This window comes from Sebastes umbrosus, chromosome 10 (assembly GCF_015220745.1).
Source record: "Sebastes umbrosus isolate fSebUmb1 chromosome 10, fSebUmb1.pri, whole genome shotgun sequence".
Classification (NCBI taxonomy): Eukaryota; Metazoa; Chordata; class Actinopteri; order Perciformes; family Sebastidae; genus Sebastes; species Sebastes umbrosus.
The window spans coordinates 30,545,868-30,570,891 of NC_051278.1; the positions used below are offsets into that span (position 1 = coordinate 30,545,868).

The 25,024-nt window shown below is 39.5% G+C and overlaps 1 protein-coding gene and 1 long non-coding RNA gene across 4 annotated transcripts in view; one reads left to right on the forward strand and one right to left on the reverse strand.

Annotated features, from left to right (window-relative positions):
* On the reverse strand, window positions 1–13,526 carry LOC119495413. Its single transcript, XR_005208478.1, has 4 exons — window positions 13,390–13,526; window positions 2,599–3,204; window positions 571–757; window positions 1–491 (listed from the first exon to the last, which is right to left on the reverse strand). It is a non-coding gene; the product is annotated as an uncharacterized LOC119495413 (long non-coding RNA).
* The window catches only part of atl2 (atlastin GTPase 2), a 23,664-nt gene continuing 12,073 nt past the window's right edge, over window positions 13,434–25,024 (forward strand). For 2 of the 3 annotated variants that reach the window (XM_037781833.1, XM_037781831.1), the window contains exons 1-3: window positions 13,436–13,582; window positions 21,049–21,215; window positions 21,587–21,808. In XM_037781833.1, the coding sequence (XP_037637761.1) occupies window positions 13,510–13,582; window positions 21,049–21,215; window positions 21,587–21,808 (462 nt within the window). In that variant the 5' untranslated portion in view covers window positions 13,436–13,509. Of the gene's footprint in view, window positions 13,583–21,048; window positions 21,216–21,586; window positions 21,809–25,024 lie in introns of all 3 variants that reach the window. The other variant, XM_037781832.1, reaches the window with a different exon arrangement.

A 25,024-nucleotide genomic window follows, 5' to 3' on the forward strand; every position in this document is an offset into this window, starting at 1 on the left:
TCTTCACTCTAGCTTTAAAACTAAAAAAATCGCAATTTACATTAATAGATGGACAAAAACATGCAATGTCTAAAGATCAAACTGTTTCTGTTAACTTAGAGTGCAGTAAGTGCTGGAATAAATATTGCATGATAATAATAACATAATAATATACTTTACATACACACAGTAGGTGGTTTATGTAGGCCTACAATATATGCATGTATACACATTTATGTACAATATGCAGCCTGTTTATTTACATATATACATCCGTATATTAAATAATATAAATAATTTATAATTTGTAGGTACAGTGGATGTATTGATTAGTGCTAAATAATAGTGTTTTCTGACTGATTTAACAAAGTGATGGCATGTGGGAAAAATAGTTGTTGTGTCTGGTTGTTTTGGTGGACAGTGTTCTGTAGCTCCTACCAGAGAGGAGAAGGGTGTGATGGGTCTGCAGAGATTCCCCCTGCATGTTTCCTGACTCTGGAGGTGTACAAGTCCTGGAGGGTGGGCAGTTTTTTTACTATGAGAGTCTATTGAATTTTTGGTATTCAAGTCTTATTTTGGTAAATAACTTACAATCTAGCAGGAAGTCTTCCTCATATGGTTGATGTGTTTTTCTTCTCCATTTGGTTGATGCATATTTTGTGAGGGCTGTGCAGAGTCTGTGTACTGTCCCTCCCTCCCTCCAGCAGCACCAGTTCAGCAGTGGAGTTACCTGGGAGGCAGGGCATTGAGAGGGAGTAATGCTGCTGAAACAAAAGCCCTGACAGCAGAAGTGTGGAGAGAGTGATGAGACCCCCTGCTGAAGTGTTAGCTAGCCTGGCCTCGGAGTCTCTCCTCCCCAGCTTTCCCTTTCAGACTCCTGCCCCTGAGGGCTCGGAGCCCCGGAGACACCGGGACCCTGCAGAGGCCCGGGTCCCGGTTTACTCTTGGTCATGTCTTATCCAAATGTTGTAGCTTACTTGTGCTTAAATCCAAAACAACAACAACTTTTATATAAGCAGTATGAGGTGTTTGAAATCTGCTGCAGAGGCATTTCATTAAGAACCTGGTTACTCCACTACAATCATTTGACAGCTCCATTTACTAGTTATTTACTACAGATGCAGATTTTAGATACAAAACAATAATGATCATTTTATAAAATAATTATTAAACGAACCACAAGTATATAAAATACTTGAAATTACCTCCAACTCAACATCGACATTAACACATCACATTGCTCCTTACACGTTAATGCAATATATATATTAGGGCTGTCAAAGTTAACATGTAATATCGCATTAATGCAAATTTGTTTTAACGCCACTTATTTCTTTAACACATTAACGCAATCGATCTTTAAGGGATCCATCGGTACCAACCATGTCGTACTAGTTTGTCGTGAAGGAGGCTAAATAATGCTCCAAATTTTCGCTAAATTCTGTCGAGGAAAAAACTGTCTTGGCCGTTTTCAAAGGGGTCCCTTGACCTCTGACCTCAAGATATGTGAATGTAAATGTGTTCTATGGGTACCCACGAGTCTCCCCTTTACAGACATGCCCACTTTATGATAATCACATGCAGTTTGGGGCAAGTCATAGTCAAGTCAGCACACTGACACACTGACAGCTGTTGTTGCCTGTTGGGCTGCAGTTTGCCATGTTATGATTTGAGCATATTTTTATGCTAAATGCAGTACCTGTGAGTACAACAAGCTTTAGGGCCACATTGAGGAAAAAAATGATCTGAGATTTTGAGAATAAAGTCATAATATTTCGAGAATAAAGTCATAAGTGTACGAGAAAAAAAGTCATAATATTATGAGAATAAAGTCATAATATCATAAAGTAGTAATTTTATGTGTTATTTTAGAGGGGTAATAGAGCAGTGTGCTGCCTGCGTGAAAATGAGGAACGTGGAGCATCTTGTGAAGTTATACTTTAGTTTAGGTTTCATAAATAACAAAATACTTTATCTTTTGGCACATCAGCACCATATTATCATCAGTATCAGTATCAGTAATGAAAAGATTGTTCAAGAAACTGCCTTTAATCCAAAGAAAGAACCACACAGACCTGCTGGGGAAATTTACTCTTTTATGGAGGAGGAAATTACTTTTTTCTCGTAAAGTTATGATTTTATTCTCGTAATATTTTTAAACTTTTTTTTCTGGAAATATTATGACTTTATTCTCAAAATCTCAGATTTTTCTTTTCCCTAAATGTGGCCCTAATACTCCGTCGTATGTGAGGGTTTCTGGATAATATCTGTCAATGTTTTGTGTTGTTAACTGATTTCCAATAATACATATATACATATATTTTCATAAAACAAGCACATTTGCCCACTCCCATGTTAAGAGTATTAAATACTTGACAAATCTTTCTTTAAGGTACATTTTAACAGATAAAAAATGTGCGATTCATCACAATTGAATATTTGAATTGATTGACAGCCCTCTATATATATATATATATATATATATATATGTATATATACGTATATATACACACACACACACTCTTAAAAGGGACATTCCCCATGACAAGCAACATTTGAATGCAGGACTTGTAGGGTAAGAAAGTATTTTCACAGTGGGATACTGCTACTTATACTTACCAAGTAGAAGATCTGAATACTTCTTCCACCACAGGTTATTATAAAATAAGTAGGCACCTGATTTGAGAGGGAAAATTAAGATTAAATAAAAATGACATGAAGCTTCACAGTGATAAATACTGTAAACTTTGGTGGTTGCTCTGTATCAAACCAATGGTGTTGCCATTGGCCACGAGAACAGATTGAAGTGTTTTTTATCTCATGTTTATGCTCTATTCGATGTTATATGCCTGAGTATGAGAAGGCATGAAATCCTCCCAGTGTACGGTTTGCTTTGATGACAAAAACATGACATATGACCTGTTTTTAGACTTATAAAGAAACTAAGAAACACTTATCAACTGCCTACCGAACCTCAATGAAGAAGTCTACAAAATAACTTTGGTTAGTGTTTGGAGGCTTCACATGGGAGACTTATGACATGAGGTGACACAACAGCCAGCCTCTTGTGGTTGCCAAGGTAAACGTCATGGCGACCATGGGATCGGCTGCAGGCTCGGAGGGACGTCCGGCTGTGATGGGGCGCGTGACATGATACTCAACAATCAGACGCCATGACAACCTGGCAACAATGCTGTCGATTCAGCAGCCGGACTGTATGAGGAGCTGCAGAGAGGGGACAATACACACAGTTAGGTGTTACCGGATCAAAGGCTGTATTTGAATACCTGCAGAGGAAAAACAGGAGGGAAAAATATCATCCTAAAGTATTTCAGAACTGTCTATTTATCTCTCTCTCATGCACAAATATTAAGTTGTGCTGACTATTATACAAGTAAAAGACATATATTTAGCTCTTTGTAAAATGTTTACTTAATAATACAGTAATGATGTTCAGACAGGAAATGAAGACACTCCAGGGGGCACCTTAATATTACTTACCGGGGCTACAGATGTTTTGGAGGCCCCTTCCCTGCCTTCACAATATGCCAACTTTAATTCAGAACCGCGTCAATGGACATCGACAAATATTAAATGAAGTGTCCTCCTAATCAGGGTTGTGTCTAGAAGGTAACCCGCAAATTGCAAAATCTGATCGGAGATCTGCAAAAACCGCTGCCTGACGACCTATCCTAACCATAACTACTCGAGGTTAATGCGCATCCTTAACAATGTCGCGAAAGTTTCTCCAATTTGCTGGTTGGTCTGGTCTGGTGGCGATAAAGACCGTTTTATCAGTGCTTATCATCGTGCATTAGTAAACACAGATCCGCTCCAGCATGTATGATGTAACGTTACTGATATTGTAGGACGTGAACATTGTATCGATACATTACAGGACCCTCATTCTCATTCTCTTCTCATGCCGCGTATCGTCGGCTCGTCCAGCCATTCGCGTTTTTACATTTTCGCGTCGGCCATCATATTTCTCCGACACGCTTGGCATACATGAGAAGTTTCAGTTGGTTACAATCTGCAACCTCACTGCTAGATGCCGCCAAATCCTACACACTGCACCTTTAAAATAGAATTAAATGAGATTTTAAAATATTAGATCAAATGAAAAAAAGAAATACAAATAGATGAAAAATGATAATAGACATTTTAAAACATTAGATAAAACGAAATAAAAATACAAATAGACGAAAAATGATAATAGACAAGAAATACAGTTATGGAGCAGTTACAGTGCAGTAATAAGTTGCTTCAGATTCAATAAGGGAAATAAAAGTACAGAGAAATAAATCAATCAAAGGCATAAAAGAAGCGCAGAGTTTTTAGTGGTTAGATTTGGGTCACGTTTAAGATCATCAGGAAGTTGGTTCTGCTTCCTAAAGATCCAGGAGACCTACTGGGTATTTTGGGCCCAGCTTGTTAAAGCTGAAGTAGGCAAGATTGGAGCAAATATGATTAAGAAAGGTTATTTTTATTAAACGGTCGCTATATCGTGACAGTAGTACATGAAACAGGTAACCTGAAAAAAAACCTGTTCCTCTGTGTCCTCTGGTGCTCCTAACGGCATCTGCAAGATTTCACAGACCGGAACATAGCCAATAGGAACGCTCTCTCTCTCTGAAATGACCTGTGATTGGTCAAAGTCTCCCGTCACGGGCTAGATGTTATAAATCCTGAAAACAGAGCCATGAGGAGGTGCAGAAGTCTAGTTTTCTCTCAGAATACTTGAATTACAATATGCTGAAAGATTATTATGGAATATTTGCCCAATGATGCCAAAAATATTCTGCCTACTGCCACTTTAAGTGATTTATAAACCAGCATCACCCCTATAATATTTTCTATAACTAAATGGAAGCCAAGGTCTAAGAACAGGAGCCATATGTGTTCTGACTGTGCTGCAGTTGGGATTTTCAGGGGAGACCAGAGAAGAGACCTACAACAGTCCACCCTGCTGGAAGTGAAAGCAAGAATTAGTTCCTCTAAATCTTGTCTGGACAAGAGACCTCTCAGTCCTACTGTATTTGTTTGAGATGATAAAATGCTGATTTAGTTATTGCCGTAATGTGTCTGCTGAAACTCAGGCATGAGTCTACATGTCTGGTCAAACTGATAAATATCAATATAAGTATTTGCCAGATTTACTAAATAGTCAGACACTTAAAAATAACAATTGTCTTTATCCTCTATTAGCTAAGAACAACTCTGATCTGCCTCTCAATTCAAAATGACACAAAGTTCAACCAGGCCTACACTGCCACCGTGTGGTAGCGCTGGAAAATAAAAACAAAATTTAAAATTTTGTTTTAAATTTCTTTCCATAATCTGCAATGTCCTGGAGATATTCTAACTGTTGATGCACATTACCAAGCAACTCTCACAGTTTCAACTCATATAAGCATCCAATAACAGAAGACAGATGTTGACATACATTAATGTATGGTAAAGGTGTGGTGAGATGCTGCATCTGTGTTGTTGTGTCCAATCAGTGGTTCAATTGTAAATTCACATCAAATACTGTGTTGGCTTCCAACGACTGATGGCATGTAGAGTGTATTTGTTGTCTCAGTGTTTCCTTTTTGACTTAAACAGTGAACATTTTTGGTGTTTTTTCAGCTCGTAGAAAAAAGAAAAGACAAGATGAGATAAGATAAAATGAGATTAAACACTTTATTCTTCCCAGCAGCACAAGAAGGCTGAAGAGGTAGGAACACACATATTTAAACCATGTAAGTATATGTAAAATAAATACTTTCTAAAATTCTAAGACTATGTAAAAAATGTACATCATAATGCCATACGTCATCTTATACCATATACATAAGTTGGTGCAAATATGTTCACTATTTGTAAGAGAGTAGCTTAAGTTGTAAATGTGCCTATATTCAACAAATTAGCCACCTGGCATCCTTAAAATATTCTAGACAATAATTAGCCTTACTGATCTAGAATAGATGTCTAAAATGCCTTTCATGGTTGGAAATATTTCTCAATAGTTGACTTTTGAATCTGCTAAAACAGTTTTGTCAAGACTGCAGTTGCTGCTTCGGTTTGTAGACTAAATGTCGACTGAACGAGGGCGAAATATTGTCTGCATCTGAGTTCTGTTCATAGAACTGAATCATTATGGAATTTCTCATTATAGTATATTGCATATGTTATATAAAAATGAATTACTAAAGGCCACACATTCCCAAAAATATGGTCACAGAACTAAATTACCCACCCAAATACTGTACTTTTTCATTGAGATTTGTTTTAATTGGTATTATTTTTGGTATTACATCATGAAAAACTAATAAACTATATAGAGATGTTATTATTATTCAACTATTTTTTCTGTTTGATTTTATATAGATGTATCTGTTTTGTTTAGCTCTTTATGTCCTTATTCATTGTGAGGATTGTTTCAAACCTATGAAATTATTAAATCATAATCAGCACGCCCCCTACGACTTGTGTTTAAAAGTTGTTTGCTGCTTACATTAAAGCTGAAGTAGGCGAGATTGGAGCAAATATGATTAAAAAAAGTTATTTTTATAAAACGGTCGCTATATCGTGACAGTAGTGCATGAAACAGGTAACCTGAAAAAAAACATGTGCCTCTGTGTCCTCTGGTGTCCTCCGGTGCTCCTAATGGCATCTGCAGGATTTCACAGACCGGAAGAAAACAAGCAGTCAGAGCTGATCTGAGTCTGGTCTGCTGTCCATCAGCTGTCTATGAGAGCCGGCTGGCAATCACTTGCGAACTCCGACCAAACACGTCAAACTACGCAGCACTGATCAAATATGAATCAATATTATGTTACGTTAATGCCTATTTCTTGCCTCAAATGTTTTCAGAAACATCTTGTAGTGTACTGTTTAGCTGTAAAATGAGAAAGATGGTGACCGGGGAGCCATGTTGAGATCAGGTTTACACAGCTTGAAGGAACGCCAAGTTCTGGTCACATGACCGGAGCACAGCCAATAGGAATGCTCTCTCTCTGAGATGACCTGTGATTGTTCAAAGTCTCCCGTCACGGGTTAGAGTTTTTTAAAGCCTGTAAACAGAGCCATGAGGAGGTGCAGAAGTCTAGTTATCTCTCAGAACACTTGAATTAGTGCCTACTGCCACTTTAAGTAGGGTCCAAGCACATTGTGTTTTACGTTGCGTGCACTAGAGGGAGCCCTCTACTCAGTCTACACCATCTCCTGAGCTCAAATAGATAGAGCCCATTTAAACTGAGTGCAACATGAGGCCAAGGGACTGGGATTCAAATAATGACATGTCCCAGTTAGAAGATCACCTGGACAGCTCCTCCATACCATCCAAACACACATCTGGAGTTAAGCACTGGTCCGGGGGTTCTGTCACTGTCCCCTGACCCCTTCTCTAAATTTATCAGGACTTGTGTCATCACGTGTGTCTCTCATATTTCTGCTGGCCGATGGGACCGGCTAAGAATAGAAGAGCACTGACACAGATTAACATGCTGGTCTCTCCCTCTCACTCTTTCTAAAAACCTATTATTTTCCATCTGTCAGCTCTTACAACCATGATCCTCCTCCTTTCCTGTGTGTGTCTTGACCTTTTCGTATGTTTGACTACTGACCTCATCCATTGTAGTGTATGGAAGATGGGGTGGGTGGGACCTACAGTCCAAATAAACAGTTAGGGTCAAAACAATCACAACAGGCCAGAGAACACGCCAAGGTTGGATCTGTTTTAGTAAAATATTTGGTGAGCATTAAGGGGGTTGTGGTGGCAGGTAAATAACCGCCCTCTCAATTTGGATCTCTGGACCCAGATTCTGTCTGGAAAAGACTTGAGTTTACAATCAGGGGATTTCTTTGACAAGAACTTTTATCTCTGAATGTGAAGTAGCACAAGAAAGGCAAGAGAGTCCTTCAGTGACTCCGAAATGTCACATCTAATCCCGGGATGGAGCAGGATCTCCAGGATATGTGGGGTTGTCCCTCAGAGAGAGAGAGAGAGACAGTGTTGATCCAGCACTGGCCAGACACCCAATCACAGTTAGCCAACTAAAGCCTGATTGGCTGATGTGCAGGGTTACTTAAGGCCAGCTTCGCATGTAAATATAAATTGACCGTGTTGATTTGTGTGTGTGTGTGTGTGTCCAGGTCAGATCACTTAGAGTTTAGATTTGGAAAGTTACAACAGTACCTTAGATTACTTTCTCCAAACAGCAGCTGTGTGCAGACACACCTCACTGCTGCAGGTAATGCAAACAGACCAAACCAAGGCTGCTGACTGAACCACACCTGTTGAAGACAAATCATTTAAAGCTGCACTGGGAAGAAGGAATAAAATATGAAACAAGATGTTTCTGAAAACATTTGATGTGAGAAATAAGCATTACAGTAATATTGATTCATATTTGATCAGCGCTGCCTAGTTTGACCGTTTGATCGAAGTTCGCGAGTGATTGACAGCTGCCTCCGTTGAATGAACAGCCAATAGGACTCTCTCTGAAATTCTCCCACCATAGATTTTTTTAAAGCCTGAAAACAAAGCCAAGGGGAGGTGCAAAAGTCTAGTTTTCTCTCAGAACACTTGAATTACAATATGCTGAAACATTATTATGGAATTTTTGCCCAATGATGCCAAAAAATGTTTGCCTACTGACACTTTAAGGAACTATTTAGGTCCATCTCACTGCAAGGTCCAATAGTAGCTATTGTGAGGTTTTCGTTTATATCACATGATCGTCGTCAGCAGAGCAATGGACTATGTCCAGACAGTGGTGACTTTAGACTCTTTTTATGGGTGCTCAAGCACACCTAAATTTAATCTCAGGACCAATAAAAAAATATTAGAAAAACTTAAGGAATCCTTTGGTATCAACCATGTTATGCTAGCTTGTTGGGAAGAAGGCTAAATAACGCTCCGAAGTTAAGTTCAATTTTGGCGAGAGAATGCCTTTTCCAAGGCGTCCCTTGACCTCTGAACTCAAGATACAGTATTTGGATGAAAATGGGTTCTATGGGTACCCATGAGTCTCCCCTTTACAGACATGCCCACTTTATGATAATCACATGCAGTTTTTGGGAATGGCCATCATATACTTCCACCATAATGTTCTAAACCCTTATACACTAATGCAATTTATTTATTTTAATTAATTAATTAACTAATTAATTAATTAACTAATTTATATTTATTTCTGACTAGAACGACTTGACACAGAGTGCTGAGCTGCATCTCAAATGAATCTTCATGTTCCCAGCTTTCAGATGATGTAGATCACTTCTATGTGACATACACTGCTGACCTGCTATCTCTCCCTAAACACCCCCTGTACCTCCCTAAAAAACACAAAATGGGTCTGTTGTTCGTTCATGGTCCCCAGAGGATGAATTGTAATGAATTGTTTGCCGTTTTTATGTCTCAACAACTATTCTATGGATTGTGATGAAAATTGGTACAGACATGCTCCCGCAAATTTAATTTCTCCAATACATTTATGACGAAACATCTGTAAAACTATCATCCTCGGTTACTTGTACAAATGTTAGCATGTTAACATGTTAAAATAAGATAATGAACATCTTTAACATTATGCCCGCTAAACATGAGCATTGCATTGCATCATAGCATGCTGATGTTAGCATTTAGCTCAAAGCACCACTGTGCTGAGTACAGCCTCACAGAGTCATTAGCATGGCTGGACACTTTTGTCTTTTTCAAATTGAAATCTACATCCACATATACCTCATTGTAATTATCCATTAAAGCATATTTGATTGGTTTTAAACCCATATGTTTCCCCGCATCAAACTGAACACGCGGCAGCCTCCCCAGCCAACTGTAATGTGACATGGGATTACAAGGCTTGAGGAAAAGCCGCCCTCCTATTTATGCATCTCTGACGGCAGATAGTCTTTCCACAATGTCAGAACATAATACTGGACATGAACAGCTGCGTAAACACACGCAGCCAGTTTACCCACTGAGGTGAAGAGCTTTTATGACTTTTTGTCTAGCAGTCATCATCACTGAGAGCACTTAAAACACCATAAAGTTAGTAAGCGGAGAACAACATATCTGCACTGCATCACAGATATCTGGCTAAACACACGAGATACGCCTTATCTTTACTGAGGGAGGTCCGCCTAAGAAAGCAAAAATAACCTTCATCAAGGTACACAGAGGGAAGAAGGGTGGTTCAGTGTCTAGACATTACAGGCTACCATGCCTGCTACTGACCACAAGAGGTTGATACGGTAACAGTGAATGAATACATGATGAATATTAGCTGTATATGTGTCACACAGCATGCTAACTGCTCATAAGGATAAAGCTAACATATTAATGTTGAGCAGATAGGCCTGTAATGTTTACCATGTTAACCGTTGTAGTTTAGTGTGTAGCATGCTAATATTAGCTAACTAGCACTATAGGCTAAAGTAGCTGAGGCTAATCTTGGGAATGTTATCAGTTTTACAGGTATTTGATTATAAACCAAAGTATGGGACAATATGAAATGTGGATCTGATGATAGTTACAATTCATCTTGAGGGGAACATTGATGCCTAATTTGATAGCAATCCATCCAATCATTTTTGAGATATCTCACTCAAAAATCACAAATGTCAACCTCATGATGGCACTAGAAAAGTCATTAGGATTCATACTCAGGAATACAATTTAATGATTTGAAATGCAGGCTTGTGTTGCTTATATGCCAGAACCCAAACAAAACCAAACAAAGTGAGTGTGTAGGCAGTCTGGAAACACGTTGAGGAAATGAATCCAATTTCCTCCAAGATTCCTATCTCACATTCTTGGGATGGAAAACAATATTGTTGATGATGACATTAGTGGATGGGGACAAAACAAACAAATAACATGGCCATGTGGCCCAGTATTAACAACAGGAAAAGATGGTGATTCTGTAGTTAAAGTTCCCCCCTGTCTGTGAATGAGATCAGGCTGTCAGTGATCTTCTAGAGCTAAATAGAAAGGATTGTGATCATTAGACAACACCAAAACCACCAATCCAAATAAAAATAAATAAATATGTTGTACAAATTCTCATGTGTCTGCTATATCAAATTGTAGAATTGTAAATAAACTCATCAAATCCATCAAATGTCAGTAGCTTAGCTGAGTTTTTTTAGTGTTAAACTTTGATTCATTTATGACTTCTTCTTCTTTTTTTACTTTAACTCATAAAATATTAATGTTATTGTAAAATTTGAGCTAACACTATCAAACAACAAACATACCTATTCTATTTGTTCTGCACTTTATTGACGGCATTAAAGTTTAAGTTGAGAAATGATAAAAACTCAGACACCGAGTTTTTTATGGTTGCACCATTAGACCACATGAAAACTTTGAATTTTCTTGAGCATCATTTTATATTGTAGGTATTTATGTTCCTATAATTCAACCTGGCTCTTGTGGCACTTATTTGGCATCTTAGTTATTGTTATCATTATTATTATTATTATTATTATTATTATGTTTTAATCTTTGTAAACACTGGGATCTTGAGAATTATTGAACATATAGTGTACACATATTTGTAATTAGATTATTCTGTAAATTCTATCTCACTAAGTGATGGCTTTATGGTTGTTTCCAGGAATATAATTCTGGTGGAGAAGGGTTTAATCCCTTTTCATTTATTTTTTGTCTAAAGGCTGTAAATCAAGTAAAAAGTGCGTAGGCTAATTTGTGTGCATTCGTAGACTGTAACCTCCCTCTCAGGTCACTAATAAAATCCACATTTCCAAAAACAATAGGCTAACTGAGGACATGACCGTGGTTTCCTGCCCAGGGAAATATTCTTGAGGGGGTCCAGATTTCTCTGCTGCACCCCTGAATTCAGAATCAGTTTTAAAGCTGAAGTAGGCGAGATTGGAGGAAATGTGACTAAAAAAAGTTATTTTTATAAAACGGTTGCTATATCCTGACAATAGTACATGAAACAAGTAACCTGAAAAATATCATGTGCCTCTGTGTCCTCCGGTGCTCCTAACGGCATCTGCAAGATTTCACCTACTGGAGGAAAACAAGCAGTCAGCGTTTATCTGAAGTCTGCTGTCCATCTGCCGTCTATGAGAGCCGGCTGTCAATCACTCACAAAGTCCGACCAAACAGTCAAACTAGGCAGCACTGATCAAATATGAATCAATATTATGTTACGTTAATGCCTATTTCTCTCCTCATATGTTTATAGAATCATCTTGTAGTGCACGGTTTAACTGTAAAAAGAGAAAGTTTGTGACCCAGCCGCTATGTTGAGATCAGGTTGAGATGGCTTGAAGGAACGCCAAGTACCGGTCACATGACCGGAGCACAGCCAAAAGGAACGCTCTCTCTCTGAAATTATCTGATTGTTCAAAGTCTCCCGTCACAGGAGATTTTTTCAAACCCTGAAAACAGAGCCATGAGGAGGAGCAGAGGTCTAGTTTTCTCTCAGACAACTTGAATTACAATATGCTGAAAGGTTATTATGGAATTTTTGCCCAATGATGCCAAAAATATACTGCCTACTGCCACTTTAATGGCCAATGTGCACATATACAAGGCTACCATGAAATTGACTGGACAGCAAAGCTGAACAAAGATAGGCAAAACAAACACTTAACTATGTACATACAAGTAGGTGAAAAGAGATTGACATAAAGGCCTATATAAAAAGTAGGCAATATAGGCAACAATGAACAACAACATACAAGTCAGGTTGTTTCTGTAAATTGTAAACAAGATGAATAGCCTATAATAGTGTAAAGAGTGCTGGAATATTGATTGATTAAAGCAGCCTAACTGTTCACTTTGTATACGTGAAGAAGGTGGATGTTAAAAAACAGTGTGTGCTACTCAATAGACTAGCTGAGCCTATAATTTGTAGGTAACAGACTAGTGAAAGATAAGATAAGATATTCCTTTATTAGTCCCGCAGTGGGTAAATTTTCAGTGTACAGCAGCAAAGGGGATAGTGCAAAAAAAACAGATGCATCAGCTAACTCAGTAAAAAAAGAGCTGAACAAAATGTACCAAAATATGAACCATTTAAATAGAAGGAAGTATAAAAAATTAGGAGCAGTATATACAGTATTGAAAATAAACAGACTATTAACAAAATTGCACAAGTGGAAAATGATATTACACAGTGAGAATGAATGAAAATGAATAAATGAAATTCCACCTGAAAATATCAGGTTATTGTCAGTTGTTTGGTGTGTAAGTGTAAGTGGTCTACTGGGAGCAGTACTGGTTGTGGAGTCTGACAGCTGCAGGAAGGAAGGACCTGCGATAGCGCTGCTTCACACACTTCGTATGTAATGTCTGTATACTTAAAATAATATAAATGGTGTTTTGCTTCTGTGAAATGAAAACAAAGTTTGCATTCTGATGCGGTGTGCACTGACTGTACGTACTTGACCCGTCTGCAGCAGAGCAGCAGCAGGCTGGGCGGGGGTGCAGCCTGAACTTCAGCAGACAGCGTGAGAAGAAAAAGCTCCTTTGACGTCAGCCACGTTAGGTTTCAGTAGTCCAAGATGGCGGAGGTGAGCGGGTTGAGGAGCAGGAATCACTTCGAGCCCAACTGCAAAAGCCGAGTCGTTGACGAAGGTAAACCGCTGTTGATGTAGTCGAGTCGATGTGTGACAGTAAACCGAGTAAGGAGTGTGAAGCTGAGGAAGAGGGAGATTCAAATGTAACGTGTTTTTGTTTCTGTCGTCTTTGTCTGTGTGACTCGCTGTTCCGTTAGCTGCTGTGTTCAGCTGGGGACTCTCGGTGTGGTGAATAATGTGGTACCCCAGCTAGAATGTGTCCCCTCTAACAGCTAGTTCACAGAGTGTTAACACAGCCTGTAACAAACTGTGTTATAATGAGCTTTATGTAGATAACCTGCTGTCTGTGTGTTGACGCTTTGTCAACACACGTTTATCTTTTGTAACTTAGACAGAAAAGCTGTTTGTATTAAACCAATTTAACCGCGACACCTGTCGGCTCATAATGTTTGCCGTCACTTTCACCTGTCTGTCTGTCTGTCTGTCTGTCTGTCCCACAGAGGACCAGTCCGGTGTTTCATTTTCTGTAAACCCGCCTGTCTGTCTGTAGCTGCACACTGTCTGTCACCCCGTGTTGCCTTCAAGTGCCTCGTTTGTGAACTTTGAAACAAACAGTCCGCTTTCTGCTAACGTCACAGCAGTGTGTGTAACCGGGTTTCAGCCTGACTGACTACTAAAGTTACAAACAACACGTTAACGTTAATCTGCTCATCCCACTAACGACTGGGATATTTTTAAAGACCCTATTATTAGTCTGTTTACTTCACCAGCAGACTTATCCACTTAATTTTGTCGTCTTAATAACTGCATACATGAGTGTTGGAGCATTTTACAAGTGATTATTAATCACAACAAAAAGAAGTAAAACATGATAGCCATTAACACACTGTTGACTAAAGCTGAATACACGTCACACATGATGCTGGTTTGTCTTGCATTGAGGTGTGTTCATGTTCCAGATTCAGTGTGGTATCCAATATCTCATGATGGATAGAGGATGGGGCACACATGTGGATATTATTATTGTCTCTGTAATTCCCAAGCTTTTTATAGTAAATATTATACTGTAACTATTTCTTTGGTCAGGGTTCTTAAGCTACAGTGTTACGGTTGTTGTTTTTTTGTAAACCATCATACAGTTTATTGATAAATCAGCAAGGATTCATCTCCCATCTTTGAAAGCGGTGCTGTCCTCATTGGATTTAAAGCAGCAGTAGGCTATGTTGTGATAACTGCAGAAGGCTACTGCCTGTGCACCCTGTTTTTAATTAATCGAGTGATTGTCAGAAAGTAGGCAACATCAACATCAGCGATGACTTTGATAACCGATTACTCATCAATCAGTTGTTTAATGAAGCAAAAATGGCTCATAGCTTTATGTCATTTCAAACTACTTTTGGGTTTTGGACTGTTGGTTGGATAAAATAAGAAGTATTTTGGATATACACACACTGGATACTCTCACACCAAGAGTTCTCAATGAAGACTTCTGTATTTCTGTGATGATTATTGGTTATGGAATATGTATGGACTTGTCTAAATCATCGTATGACTTTGGACTCTGTATATATTTCATGTGATCAGTGTTATGTGATCAATATTGTGATACGGATGCTTTGCCTGGGTTGAACTGTATTATTCACTGTGAGTGATATTATGGCTATTTTCTATGATTTGTATATGCATACTGTGAAAGTGATATAGTGATTTTGTGCTAATTATGTGGACACTGACTCCATTTATAGATCCATGGGCTCATGTGTGTAGATTCCTGCTCCTGTATATGTTTGAGGTACATCCTATTTTTTTATATAGAGGCATATAGAAAGTATGACAGCCATGGGCTTGGTGTTATTATTATGAGCTGTGAGGTACTTACCTATAGTATTGATTGATAAATGTTTGTATGTGTATTTTTGTACATATTGTTGTGTATATATATATATATATATATGTGTGTCTTTCTTAATATACATTATCTGTGATTATATGTGGGATATTTGGGTAACTGGCGGTATCATGTGACCAGAGCGTTTACTTGCAAGAAGAGCATCCATCAAAATGTCACTAGCTTAATTGCTCTTAAAGGGAGCTACAGTGTGCGGACCTTCTTCTACGTTTTGCATTGGATAAAATAAGACATTTAAAAACCCTAGGCTCTCAGAACTTCTGGCACAACTTTTGTTGGTGTTTTATTATACACCGAGCAATTCATTAATTGATCAAAAAAATATTTGAACAGAGAGAGATTATGTTTTACCATCCGAAAAGAAGGAAACAATCTAATATCCTTTTCCTCTGCCAACATGACAGTGGAAAATAAAGCACACTCACTGTTATCGTAACCTTTCTCTAAACCTTGTAAAGACCGGTAAGCAAACAGTAAAGTGTCACTCTCCAAGGCTCATCCCTGAGATATGGTCAGGAGCCTTTTATCATGATTACCCTTACGTCTACTTTCATACAGGATAGCTGACTCTGTTGCAGCAACATTCACTAACTGCGGCTGCTCTTAATCTGCACTTTGTCCTCACAGACTCCCGGTTGGTCTGCTTGCTGCAACTGAACATTTGCCCTCCTTGACTCTTGTCCAAGGAGGCCGTGTCAGGTTGTCTGTTGGCACTGGTGTGCAGGGAAGTCAGCGTACCTGCATTTTAATAGGCTACGGTGGATTCCTCGTCCTCTTTCATAAACTCAGTCTCTACAGTCTTGTTAACATATAATATGTATGAAAAATATATATATATTTTAACATATAATATGTTGCCTAGTCACTCTTTTTTCCCCCAGATAATTTAAAATGCATAGCCTGGATGTCACAAGAGGGTGTTGAAGCCCTGCTAGAGAAGCACCAGCATTAATAATCAGTGTTGCAACAGTAGAAAGAAGACTTGCATGCATTTAACCTGCTTTCTAAACTCTTAAAGCTGCAGTGGGTAGAAATGGAGCAAATATGATTTTTAAAAAAAAGTTATTTTTTATAAAACAGTCACTATATCCTGACAGTAGTGCATGAGAAAGGTAACCTGAAAAAAAAAATCATGTGCCTCTGTGTCCTCCGGTGCTCCTAACGACATCTGCAGGATTTCACAGACCGGAGGAAAACAACCAATCAGAGCAGATCTGGAGTCTGCCGTCCAGCTGCCGCCTATGAGCCGGCTGTCAATCACTTGCAAACTCCGACCAAATGGTGGAATTAGTCAGCATTGATCAAATATGAATCAATATTCTTGTTACTGTATTACTCTATTTCTCTCCTCAGATGTTTTCAGAATCATCTTGTAGTGTACTGTTTAGCTGTAAAATGAGAAAGTTTGTGACCCGGCAGCCATGTTTAGATCTGTTGAGGATATACCAGACACCGCCCACCAGCCGGAGCACAGCCAATAGGAACGCCCTCTCTCTGAAATGACCTGTGATTGGTCAAAGTCTCCCCTCACGGGCTAGATTTTCTAAAGCCTAAAAACAGAGCCATGAGGAGGTGCAGAAGTCTAGTTTTCTCTCAGAACACTTAAATTACAATATGCTGAAAAGTTATTATGGAACTTTTGCCCAATGATGCCAAAAATATTCTGCCTACTGCCACTTTAAGTGCCAATGTTCTCTCTTACAATCCAAATGTGAAATGTCGCCTCAAACGGCATCAGCAAATATTTGATATAATCTTGTTTGCAGAGTATTTGTCACTGACTAACTTGCAATAGTGTGTTTGCCTCAACTTCACTCCCAAATGTTTAAGGTCTTCATTCCTACACTGAAAAAGCCCGATAAAATATCCTCTTAATGAAAGTATGGAAGCTTCCATATTTAGACAGCTGGTTAAGTTAAGTGGTCCACGGCCTTATCAAAGTGTGTCTCGGATATAGCGCAGGAGTCCAGGGAAGGGAGAGCTGTTTTGGGACGCGGTGCTGAGATGTAGGGTAGCTTGCGTAGACACACTCTATTCTTGTCATGCATATTTAAAGATTGAACCGGTCCCACTTGTGTGTTTATTTGCGATACTTTGTGTGTGTGATGTACTGTACAAACTCATCTGATCCCTCGACGGTTAACTTTGTGTGTGCGAGTGTACGCTGTGCAGGAGCACATGTAGGCCAGTAAACATCTGCTCAGGGCCTCCGTACGATAAGAACTAATTTTAGTTCTGCCCTCGTTTTCCGCAAGCCGAGGAGTAGGACGGTGCATTAGCTACTTTATCATGGAGTGCGAGTGTAGCAGCAAATGCGCATATCAGCAAAGATAATGGGTTTTCACTGGCTTCCTTGCATGCTTCTTGTGTTTTGTCCCTCACACACATTCTGCTGCAACACAGACTCCTCGCAGTCCCATTAGAATAGTGTCTTTGTGTGGGTCCCCCCCTGCGCCACTTGATCCTGCTGAGTGCTGCTCTGGACTGGATGGGAACCTGCACTGCCTCAGACTGATGAAATCTGCTCGGCTAATTTGTGTGCAGAGCAGATTACTGTAACTGCTCACAAGCAGCATTGCTGTTGCCCCTTTGGGGATTTGCAGCACTTTCAGGTTGATCTATCGAGTGCCCCATTTCCTGTTGTCCTGTTACTTATAGTGCGGGTCCATTATTTTTGAGTTTTTTAAAGTTTTCATATCATTCTGTAGCTTCCCAGGGGTGCTCCTTTTATATGTATTCAAATCCGAACATTCAAATTTTAGTCAAAGTATGTATGTTTCAGTGTCAAACTGCTACTTTCCCAAGCCTTTTTTTCCCCACATGACCTGATGTATGTTTCTGCATGATGACACTGCTACATGTACAGTATATATACACATCCTTATAGTCAGCGTATTAATGTCACATACAGTAACTTAGATGGCGGTCGGCATGCTTCCAGTATAGAGAAGCAGACAGGAGTAGCGGCAGGGAAGCTAAGCAATGCGAATTTTGTACATGTGTGACTGTGACCGCTGGAACAACTAATTGATCAATTCTAAATTGTAGGGCCGTCCTGAACACCATTTTTTTGGGGAATAAATAATCTAAGGTATTAGAAGCTTTGTGGTGCTGCGCAGCAGGCTGACATGTTCTTCTGTCCATCTCTCTCCATCTCCCCTGTTTCAGTGCCACTGCTGCACTACTGCACACACACACACACATCTACACACAACACACAGCGATATCCTTCTGAGAACAACTAATAATAATTAATGTTGAATATGAATAATGTTGTGGGATTATTCCTTATTTCAAGGCTTTTTTGGGATTGATACGTTATTATTACATACTGAGACGATATTCATGTGTAATGTGGGTGGTGCCAAGTGGGGTTAACTACACACACTTCTTTGCTATTGGTTGAGGGAGGCGGCGACTTCACCGGTCAAAGTTCACCAAAGTTGAACTCCATGCGATGCGAATTTCGCGCATGTGTGACTGCGACCGTGCCCGAGCTGAAATGATTAGTTGAGTAAATCGAAATTGTGCGGTTGACTGTGTACTGCTGATCTTTGTCATGTGTGATGGTTAATTTAACATCTTTGAGGTTTTGGACTGTTGGTCAGATAAAACCAACTACTACAGATGACATTATAGCAAATGCAGTGTTAGTCATCTTACTGTTGGATACAGGTGGAGTATCCAGGGTAATGTTGGCCAAACATGTTGGCTTCCTGTGGACAGTCAGTGACTTGCATGCAGGTCCTGTGCTGCTCTTCGATGACAGCAATCAGATTGGAAGGGATTGGTCATGCTGGTTTGCTGAAACCTAATTTGTATGTGGTGAGAGACTCTATGGTGCTACACCTTGGTAAAGTTGAATGGCTATTCATTTGAAATATTTGAATGAGCAATGCAGCGTTCTTGTTGTCCTACCTGTTCAGTGTTCAGAGGGATTGCCACTCAGAGTATCAGGGAGTGCCATCTTAATCCTGCTCCAGGGATTAGTTCTAGATCTGGAAAGGAGGTGAAAAAACGATATTCCTTTTGTCATCTTAATTTGTGAAGAATTCTACATAATAATAGAGTTAACAACACTCATGATTAGTTTTACCATTCTTTAAATTTTTTAAATTCAGTTTAGTCACATCAAATAATTACAGCTGCAATGATTAGTTGATAAAAAATTGATTGTCGATTGACAGAAAATTAACCAGCAACTGTTTTCTTTACCAGTTAATCATTTTGTCTGTTTCTTTTAAAGAATAAGCTTCTTATATATTGTGTGGTTTCCTTAAAAGGTCTCCTATAAACTGAACGTCTTTGGGTGTTGACTGTTGGTCAGACAAAACAAGAGGAAGTTGAAGATGTCAGCTTGGACCTTTGTTAATTGTGACCAATGGTTTCACCACTTCTGACATTTTATAGACCCAACAATAAAACGATTAATCAATAAAATCAGATTAATCAATGGTGAAATGAATTAGCCTACAAATAATGCTACCAGGACAAGGCACTTGTCTCAGTGCGTTATAGTCTGTGGTTCAGCACACTTGCTTATTCTGCAGTTGTGGCGCCATGACAGGAAGGAAGGAATCTTGAGGAAACATGTGCTTTCGATTCAAAGAAAAAGACTTTCACAGAAACATCAAAATGGCTGAGAAGAAGAATATGAAAACGCAGTCCTCATGACTTCCTTCTCTCGTGTCCTTTTTGCTGGCCCTTTGTGATTTTCATCACAAGGCTATTTTTGAGCTTGACCTAGATGGGCCGACCAGAGCATTCCACTTTCTCTTCAACTTCTCTGAACAATAGTTAGTCTCTCACGTAAACAAACGTACGACAATGACAATTAGAAATGTTGTAATTGTCGGCAGCATCAGAGGTGTAGTCTGTCAGTAACCTTGGCAGTGTCGTCGTTCAGGATTCAGATGGCCTGAGGGAAGCTGCTCCTCTTTAGCCTCTCCATTCTGGCCCTATAGCTGTGGTAGTGCTTCGTCCGCCCAAACAGTGCCATACAAAAGTGAAACCAAATAATTTCTATTCTATTGTCATATTCTACTGAAATGGCCTGTGTTGAATAATAAAATATTATAAATATAATAATAATATTCAGTACAAAATGGCGGCAGCGGCTGTTGGAGTTTCGTCTCTTTGCTTTTATACTGTTTATTAGCATAGATACTGCATTAGCTTCAGTTCTATCAGAACTGGAGAGTATATCTTCCTTGAAAGAAGAGTAAAGGACGAAACTGAAGGCGATGGCTTCACTTTTTTAGTTTGATTGACAGATGGTTCAGCCAGTCACCTGCCAAGTATTTTTTTGAAAGTGCCTGCCCCTTTTCCAAACAGTTTCCAATGACTGCTTCTCAGACTGGTTCTGTGAAACAACCTATCTGACAGGGTCAGGTTATGTTCGGCCAACCGTACCACTCTCTGCAGGGCCTTGCAGTCCTGCTGGGTGCTGCTGCCATACCAGGCGGTGATGTTCCCGTTTTTTTTTTTTATCTTACTACACAACCCTGCCTCCACAGTCCTTCCTTCTCACTTTACGCCCATTTTCTGCACACGAACATGCAGCAACTGTTATTTAACCAGTGTAATTTAATCTGTCTCTATTGTTTTTTCTAAAGGCTTGAGCGGCGTGGAAGATGTCCCCATTTTTCGGCATAAGCAGAAGCCTCCTTTAGCCAGGCCCGAAGACCTGGAGGATGAATTTCTCCCCAGGACCACGGCTTCAAACTTGGGCAAAAATGCCAGGCTCACCCCCTCACCAGATGAAAAGACTCTGGAAGAAGAGGTACTGTATATCCTGCCGTATTCCTGCCTTTTGACAGGCATGTCAAACTAAGATTTGTTATTTTTTATTTGTGAGTCCACTACGTTACATTTTAAGGAAGGGAATAGGCAAGAATATGACAGAAATATTCTGCTATTTTGTGTTTTTAAATTTATGTAAAAAATATGTTTGTCTTAGTTTGCTGTAAGTCAGGCTCCTCAATATATTCACCTTATTTTCCCTCAGACGCTTTATTTGCTGATCTCAGCTTTGCAATTTTCTGTTCTATCTCCTCCATGAAACCTGCCTCATCATCAGTGTAATCACTTAAATGCCTTCTCGATGCCAGGGGAAAACGCCCCTGATTGATTGCAAACTCCTCCTGTCTTCAGGCTTTAGTGCAGGAGGAGGAGGAGGAGAAGGCCAGGCCCATCCAGATCGTCCTGGCCAACGAGGACGAGCACAGCTTTGAGCTTGACGCCGCGGCGCTGGAGAAGATCCTGCTGCAGGATCACGTGAAGGACCTGAACGTGGTGGTCGTGTCGGTGGCCGGTGCCTTCCGCAAGGGCAAGTCCTTCCTGCTGGACTTCATGCTGCGCTACATGCACTGTCAGGTGAGATAAGTCGTGTTTTCATTCTGTTTCTGGACACAGAAGTTACATTATTATTATCCCGTGGAGATTAAAAGAGAAAGTTATTTCGTCAAGTACATAATACATGTGTGCCTTATGTAACGTTGCATATTGATTAGACATTTTAGAATGTGGACAAAACTGGACTGACTATGCCCAGATCCTGTACCACTTTAAGTTTGATCAATGGGGCCAGGTTGAAGTGAACTGATGCCAAAATATATTTTTCTGTAATTTGTACGTGTCTTTGCACAGACTGGAACTGGGGGAGTGTGTTTCTCTTTTCACAGTCCACAATGGGTTTTTAACTTGTACAGTGATGTGGTTATTGGGTATTGCTTTATTAAAGAAGTTGCATTGTTTATATTTAGTAAACATAGGGTCACACAATATTAGAAATTTAGATGACATCAGATGACAGGGTCATTTTCGTAGCAATAAAACCGAGATTTGTTCTTTGACTGCCACACAACTATGTGTATAGTAGAGCTGCAACTAATAATTATAGTAGGGCTGTCAAAATTAACACGATAATAACGCGTTGGCGCAAATTCGTTTTAACGCCACTAATTCCTTTAACGCAACTTGTGACTTTTAGGTTGTAGCGGGCTCAGTTTTAAAATCTAGAATGAAGACGTGACCTCTGACCTCCAGATATGTGAATGTAAATGGGTTCTATGGGTACCCACGAGTCTCCCCTTTTACAGACATGCCCACTTTATGATAATCACATGCAGTTTGGGGGCAAGTCATAGTCAAGTCAGCACACTGACACACTGACAGCTGTTGTTGCCTGTTGGGCTGCAGTTAACCATGTTATGATTTGAGCATATGTTTTTATGCTAAATGCAGTACCTGTGAGGGTTTCTGGACAATATCTGTCATTGTTTTGCATTGTTAATTGATTTCCAATAATATATATATATATATATATATATATATATATATATATATATACTCTTGCATAAAGCAGCATATTTGCCCTCTCCCATGTTGATAAGAGTATTAAATACTTGATAAATCTCCCTTTAACGAACATTTTGAACAGATAAAAAAATGTGCGATTGACAGCCTTAAATTCTAATGATTTAATCTTCTGATTTATTTTCTCGATTAATGGCTCGCTCTATAAAAGGTCACAAAATAGTGAAAAATGTCCGCCACAATTTTCCAGAGAGGTCACATCTTCAGATTTCTTGTTTTGTCCAGTCAACAGTCCAAAAGATGCAGACATCTTCAAAAGCACTGATTTATTCTCACCTGTTCTGACTTATTACTAAATCCTTCATAGTTTCTAAGGAGATATGTGATGTAAAGTAATATAATGCAGCATTTGGTCCTGAATTTGTTTTGTAGCTGGTGATTCCTTCATTATTAATTAAAAATGATTAATCTGATCTGTTGAAGAATCACAAATAGTTTAGTTTTTTTTCAGATACATTCAATTTATCAATTAAATTAAAATAGGCCAGATGGTCTCATTTGTAAATAAACAGCCTGTAATGACTAGAAAATGAACACTGACGCCTCTTAAATGAATCACTCATAAGTCAAATTTTTGCGATACATTTGGCATATCAGTTATCAACTGGTGCACATCGTCAGCGAGATCAGTAAAATAAACAGTTCACACTTGTACTAGTTGTGAAAGGGCCCCTGCTGATGGTGTGTTTACATGAGCTAAGTGTTTCCTCTGGGGCTTTAATATTGTGTAACGTTCGCAGTCAGTAGAGATTGTGAAAACAGGTGGGCTCGATGAAACCAGCACGGCAGATGAGGTTACAAACCTGTACTGGAATGTGCACCATAGTGTGACAAGCAAAGACAGGAAGGCGCTTCCTGTTTGGTCTCATCCTGAGATACTTACTCAACCACGTGACTAAGACGTGCGTGAATAAGGCAGGGTGGTTTGACTGGTCTCAGCCTTCTGGGTAGGTGAATATTACCATAATTAGGTTTCATAACAAGAGTTTGAAAACCTTTTTAATAATAAATCAGGTCAAGCGTTTTGGCACCTATTTCCCCTGTATGGTTACTGACCTTTGAAATATGTAAATGTGTCTTGTAAATATGAATCACACCAAGTGGTACATTACATACCCACACAGTCCACACACACATATTCTTGTGTAGTATGCCCATCCAACAACTGTGTGACTCAACAACAACTTAGTCCTTCAGGAGCAGCCAGGATCGCCTTACACTCACACACACTTTAACACACACACTTTAACACACACACTCCCCAGGAAAGGCGGAGGAATGTTTTTTCCTCACAGCTGTCGGGCAGCATGAACGTGGGCATTCAGTCTGACCCGTCATTTTTTTCCCCCCAAACAGTGATGCTTTTTGTTGAGACTGTGGTTCTCTATATTCAAGTATATCCATAAGTTAATGTTACAAATAGCAACTGTCATGGTTGTGTGTTCATCTGTTAAATGTTGGACCGCAGGGTATTTGTTCTCATCATCTTGCTCCGTCCTGGTGATCCTGGTGGTGAGGCATTCATTCAGCACAGATGTCATGTTGTAGAAACCAGGAATCAGTGTTCGCACTTTGCTTTGCAAATCAGGTATTTGTTTATGAGGCTTGTTTACACATTTCCTATTTGTGGTCAGTGCATCTCCTCACTTGTCAGCCGGAAATAGGTCACAACAGGTTGCTTTAATTTGACCTTTTTTTATGTTTAAAATCATAACTGACATAACATTTTATCGTTTAATGATCCGTAAAACGGAAACATTAAATCCTCCGCTGTGTGTCGAGTCTCAAATGGAGCCCTTGTACTGCAGCGCCACTAGTCTTGTTACTGTGGGATCCACATGTCATTCAGTGTGTGTCCCAGAGGGATCTGTTCACACCTGTTACTGTGTACACTATCACTGTGAAAACATGAGGAGGATGGTGGTGTTGACTTGGGCTGAATGAGATGCTACAGTGTCCTGCTGCGGATTACATCGGCAAACAAGAAAGAACTCAAGAGTACAGAGGGAGACCTTTACCGAGGTCTGATAATCATCAGCTTCTCAGTCAACATTGTACTGGTAGACGACAGGTCAGTTATATAAGGTTAGTCACACTCTGGCCTGCTGGTGTTGTTAGATTAAATGTGCTGTTGATAACATTCAGCCACTAGATTGATAGAGACTAGCTGCATTCTCCCTCCCCATGTTCCATTGCATTTACTTCACAACCAGT